We start from the raw sequence: 6187 nt of genomic DNA, 5'->3' as shown, positions 1-6187 counted from the left end.
GCCGGGCACTCGCGCGCAGGACGTCCAGTGCGGCCTGCAGAGCCGGCATGTGGCGCTGGCCGTGGGCGGCCGCGAGATTCTGAAGGTTAGAGGCAGTTCGGGCTCGCGCTCGCTCAGTTTCCCCCTCTGCACCTCCGCCAGTCCGGTCTTGAAGTTCGTTCGTTGTTCCCGAGGAATAACTTGGGCAGCCCCGGTCCTCTGAATAGCTGAAGAGAAAAGTAAATTTGGCGTGGTCTTGGTCCGATGGGAGCATCATGCTCAGAGCAAATCCCGAGTTGTGAAGTTTCCAGAGCTCATTTTGCTGTTTTATTTCCAAAAGAAGTTAGGTTGCCGTTTGTGGTTCGTTTTTGTTTTTTTTGGGGGGGGGCGTCCTCTGCTTAGGAAACGTTAATTAGGCCGTTAAAGGAACAAATATTTATGGTATATATGCTTCCTTCAAGGCACTGAACTAGATACCGAGAGTACAAGGTCCCCTGCATTGATCAGGTTACCTTCACAGCGTGTAGGCAGGTGTAGGAAAGCATACACAGGGAAGAGTGACAGGATGAGCACTTAGATATGTCCGGGTATTTATTTGTCTCTTCTAAAATTATATGTACCCCACCCCCACCCCCGTTATATGTACCCTGCATGCTTGTGGAGTCGTCGAGGTGATGGTGAAAAGGTGTGTGAACAAAGTAATTTGTACCTCTTTTCACCAGTGTCGTTTATATCCTGGACCTACTTTTTTCTTATGCATCCTAGAGTTCAGTCAGTCATTTGAAGTTACATTTCATTCTCAAATCAGAACGTAAGTGTATCTGAGGGCCCTGTAGTGTAGTGGTGGAGGGAGACGTTGATAGAATCCCCGGATCTACCACTTTTCTAGTTTTGTGACCTCAGGCAATAAGTTATTCTGTGTGTGTGGTAATTGCAGTCCTTTCTCATGACTGTGTTGAATGTAATGAGGTATCCTGGTGATCAAATAGCATTGAGGTAGTGCCTGGTATATTAAGAGCCCCCTCTGTTATAGCTACTGTTATTTTATCCTTAGAAGATTCCTGCCAAAGGCATTGATTTGTGTCCATTTAGATCTTAATGACCGTTCTGAAAGCCATGCAATCCAGTTTTCCTGAATAATGATCAAAGATTGCAAATTGTATTTAATAATTCTACATAGTTGTGAATTTAGCTATAACTTTGGAACGTGAGATTGTTATAGACCATTAGGATTTTTCCCACTGGTATTGACATATTTTAAAATGTGAAGTTTTTTTGTTTTTGTTTTTATTTGTCGTTCTGGGGATCCAACTCATGTCCTTGTACTTGAGAGACAGGCGAGCAGAAATGAGTGAAATCCCCGGCCCTGTGAATTTTTTTTTTTTTTTTTGAGACACGGTGTTGCTGTGTGTTTAAGGCTGACCTTGAGCTCAGTATGTACATTCGCTGGCCTCAACTCATGGTGATCCTCTTGCTTCAGCCTCCCAACTTCTGGGATTACAGGCTTGTACCATCACACCCGACAAGGCAAAAAAATGTGGTTTTTAAAAATTTAGTTTCCTGTACTTCAGTTTGGCAATAAATTGAAATGGATTTAATGTTCCACACTATCTTAAATTTATATTTTATTTTTTTCTTAAAACACGAGTTTGAAAATTCAGGCACAGCTAATCTGACATCATATCTATAATATGTGCTTTGTTTTTCTAAATGCCAGTTGGCCTGCAAACAAAGTCTTTGTAAATAGGGAATGGTGGAGGGTATAAAGGGAGGGCAGGAGTCTGGGGAATAAATAAGAACCAAGATACAACATGTAAAGATACAAGATCCCAATGATGAATGTAAGTGTACTGTATACTTAAATAGTACTAATAAGCTTAATGAGAAAAAGAAAGCCAATGGCCAACTGAGACGTTGACCCAGTTTTTTTAAACATTAAAAGACCCATTTCTTTGTTTTAGCAGGACAATCCCTTCTTGTAGTTCATTTTAATTTGATGAAGCATTCCGTATGGATAATCAGTGATCAGTAGTATTTGTTCATCTTTTAAAAATTAAGGAGCATGGTTTGTTTCTAGAGAGTCTTCTGTCCTTTGTCAGTAACTATTTCAGATCTTGTAACTTAGGTTCCATTTCACCCAGTATGAGGAAACAAAGTTGAACACCTCTGTGCTGCAGTGGCTTAACATGTGATGTAATGAACTAAGTCTTCACTATGAAATCTTATGAAACCTAATGAAATGCTATAATTTTGAGTACCCTGTCTGTTTATTTTTCAGGGCAAACTCTTTGATTCTACAATAGCTGATGAGGGAACATGGACTTTGGGTAAACGCACTCTATAATAATTCATAAATCTCTTTAAAAATTCCTTTTGTGTTGGAACTTAGTACAGTATCTCTTTGATTAAGTTCTTTTGTTTTTGTAGCTTTGAAAGATTAAAAAATGTGTTGATATCAATTTTATGCCAACTTTACCTAATGGCTTTTGAAAAATATGTAGTGATGAACTCTAATTTCTTAATATTTTTTTTCTCTTTAGAGGATAGGAAAATGGTTCGTATTGTTCTTACTAAGACGAAGAGAGATGCGGCAAACTGCTGGACTTCTCTTCTAGAATCTGAATATGCTGCTGATCCTTGGGTGCAGGACCAAATGCAGAGAAAGCTTACACTGGAGAGGTTCCAGAAAGAAGTAAGTCGAATGATTATTTGAATATATGTAAATGTTTAAAAATCATATGATATTACTTGAAAATAAAACTCAAATGCATCATGAAAAAAATAAAAAGTCTTCACATGAATTTTTGAAAGAAATGGTTAGAAAAATGGCCTATCTATGGTTTGATTTTTCCCCCTTAGTTTTTTTGAGAGAAATTTTGTATTGCTGTGATTTTTTTTTTTTTTTTTTTTTATTTTTTTTTTTTTTTTTTTTTTTTAATCAGGATCTCATTGTCTTGCTAGTTCAGGCTCACCTTGAACTTAGTAGGTAACCCAGGCTGGCCTCGAACTCCTGTGATCCTCCTGGCTCAGCCTCCCAAGGGCTGAGAACACAAGTGTGCACCACCATGCCAAACAGTATTGCTGTGATTTTGAATTTACATTTACTTAATGTATATCAATAATTCATGAATAGCAACTATTTTTATGAATAGTAAATGCTTAAAAAATATTTACTGTAGTATAAAAAAGTGAAAGATCCTCCTTCATCATTATCCTCCCTTTCCATGCCTGACTCATTCTCATCTAATCTACTGGCCTCTTTGTTTTGTTTATGACACAAGTGGAGGCTCACAGTGTGTTTATTATCTTTCATGTTGCTTTTTCATTTATTAGTGTACCTTAGATCTTCTTTCGAAACTAGTACATACAGATTAAAAAAAAAAAGTCTCATTCCTTTTAATGGCTTCAAAGAGTTCTCTAGTTTGGATGTATCATAATTTATTTATTCATTTTTAATCTAATTTTGATTTCTCATTTTTCTATATTATAAACAAAGGTGGTACATTCTTCTGTGAGACTACTTATGTTCCAAGATCAGTATCTGCAAGAGGAGTTAAAAACTTGAAGCACTTTTAAGGATTTTACTAGATAATTTCCATTTATATTATTATTATGATTATTATATTATTATATATATTGTTATGATTTCCAAATATTTGTATATATATCTCTGGCCTAGACTTTCCTCTTAAATTTTGGATTTGCAAATTCACTTGCCTGTTCAGTATTCATTTGGCTGTGGAACACACATTTAAACTGAACACTTCCAAGTGAAGCAATCTCATTTCCTTCCAAATTTATTCTACTTCTAGCTTTCTGATCTGAGTTAACGGAAACTAATTGCTCAGGTCAAAATGGAATAAGAAAAGGAATCATCTTTAATTCCAACCTGTGTCTAATACCCTATCTGATTTGTTAGCAAGTGGTATTAGTGCTGTCTTCCATCTGTGTTGAGAATTTGATCACCTCTTACTACCCTCTCTGCTTCCATTCTGATCTAGACCATTTCAGATGTCTTGGTTGAATTAGTTCAGTAACTTTCTAGGTGGTCTTCTACCATTGCCCATTTACAATCTTCTCAAAATACAGAAGCCTTTAAAAATTAAAATGCAAGTCAGATCATGCCACTTCTCCAAACTTTGAAAGTTGTTATTAGTGAACTAATGTATTAAGTTTGCTGATTTTTAAATGAGCTTGTTCCTTTAATGGGAAAGTATAGTTCTGAGGGGAGGATATGAACCAGGGAGTTCACACTGAGCTAATATGTAGCCCATTTTATTTTTTATTTTGAGACTGTTTTGCTAAGTTGCCCAGTCTGGACTTGAACTTGCAACACACTAGATCAGGCATTGGCAAACTCGGCCTGTTTCCTATTTTTGGTAACTAGAGTTTTACCAGGCTACATCTGAGCTCATTCGTTTGTGTATTACCTTTCATACAGCAGTTATATATAGTTGAATATTGTGACAGAGACTGTTTTGTCTGCAGAATTGTATTACCTATCTGGATTTTTTTTACAAAAGTTAATAAGCCCCAATGTTAGTAATTTATGGCTTATTGTCTTTTCCTACTACAGTGTAAGTTCTGCTAGTGTGGAGATTTTGTTTTTCTTATTTTTAAACTTTGCATTTGTGTCAGGGATTTTGCTGAGTGGTGCTGCTACCTGCCTCACAAGTGTAAGGTGCCAAATTCAATCCCTGGTACCAAAAACGAAACAAACAAAAAACAAAAACAACCTTTGCACTCCTTTTATGGCATCTTAAAGACAGAAGAAGGTCAATAAGTTTTTATTAAATAATTGAGATTGCCCACTGAAAAGCCTTGTTTTTTTAAGACAAGATCTTGCTATGTCCTATAGGTCAGGCTTGCCTTTTACTTACTGTGTAGCCCAGGCCTGCTTTGAATTTAAGGCGGTCCTCTTAGCTCCTGACTGCTGAGATTACAGGTATTCCCTATCATAGCCAGCCCAAAAAGACTTGTAAAGTTTGAGATAATCCTTACTTTATGGAATAATTGCAAGAGTTAAATTTGTTAGTATATGTAGAGCTCATAAAACCCTGTGTGACATATAATAAGCTCTTAAAAATATTAGCTTTTAAAATTATATGTAAATATTGATAATGAAGTATGTTTCCTGTAGGCTTGCCAGCATTATAGTACACATATCAATGTGCTAAATGTTTTTAAATCTTAAAGTTAAAAAAATACTTTGTTGTTTTAAATTTAATTTTGGTGATTATAGTGAAGTTTGATTTCTTTTCATATATTTTTTAGCCATTTGTATCTAATTGTTTTGTCAGTTGTCAATTCATGCCTTTTTTTTTTTTTTTTTTTTTTTTTTTTGTACTGGGATTGAACTCGGGACCTTGTGCTTACAAGGCAGGCAACAGAACCCCTGAGCTAAATCCCCAACCCTCATGCTTTTCTTTTTTTTCTTCTGTGTTACTGTTTTTTCTTTTCCTTATCTTTTAGAATCCTGGTTTTGACTTCAGTGGAGCAGAAATCTCAGGAAACTACACTAAAGGTGGACCAGATTTCTCAAACCTTGAGAAATAATTGCTTTTTTTTTTTTTTATGCATCCTGTGGATCCTAACAAATGTTACCAATTTAATCAAAGGAGTAGATTATAGAAGAAAATAATGCTTACAGTAGACAAACTGTAAAATATATTTAAATATGGTTCTAAAATTATATTTAAATATGATTGACATAGAAAGCACATATAAGAGCTATTCTATGGATATATAATAACTTTTTGGACTTGTTTTTGCTCAGCATGAAGTTTTATATTCTGTGTTTTACTAATTTCATATTTAATTATATTTTTACTATGAAAAAACATTAGGAATACACATTATACGAAATGAAAGCGTGCCATCAGGAAAAAATTGTTTTTCTTTGCTAAGTGTGATACAGGAATGACATTCAATAAACTCTTCTAACCAGAAATTGTGTACGTCTCTGTGTATACCAGTTCACACAAGAAAGTTATTGTACTGAAAATAAATTGAAGAAAGGGAAAAAATTCATAGTGGTATTTTTGGGGAACTTAATTTTCCGAGGTAATGAAAATTTATTGTGTATTATTCTATAGGGAGTAACTTTGTTAGAAATTGAAAAGAATTTAAAACCTAGTAATAGTAGATTAATACAAAAGAGAAGTAGCTAAGCAAAAATGATTATTGGTCGTGTCCTTGGTTACTGGCA

General features: G+C 35.2%; 1 protein-coding gene across 1 annotated transcript in view; it reads left to right on the top strand.

Annotated features, from left to right (window-relative positions):
* Window positions 1-5946, top strand: part of Nudcd2 (NudC domain containing 2) — a 6756-nt gene extending 810 nt beyond the window's left edge. The window contains exons 2-5 of the mRNA XM_010622322.3: window positions 5-85; window positions 2258-2306; window positions 2520-2671; window positions 5452-5946. Of these exons, the coding sequence (XP_010620624.1) occupies window positions 5-85; window positions 2258-2306; window positions 2520-2671; window positions 5452-5535 (366 nt within the window). The 3' untranslated portion in view covers window positions 5536-5946. The remainder of the gene's footprint in view (window positions 1-4; window positions 86-2257; window positions 2307-2519; window positions 2672-5451) is intronic.
* Window positions 5947-6187: the final 241 nt, after the last annotated feature.

Source organism: Fukomys damarensis, unplaced genomic scaffold (assembly GCF_012274545.1).
Source record: "Fukomys damarensis isolate Sample0158 unplaced genomic scaffold, DMR_v1.0_HiC HiC_scaffold_9, whole genome shotgun sequence".
NCBI lineage: Eukaryota > Metazoa > Chordata > Mammalia > Rodentia > Bathyergidae > Fukomys > Fukomys damarensis.
Note: the sequence above shows the minus strand (reverse complement) of the source record. Positions and strands in the feature narration are given on the sequence as shown.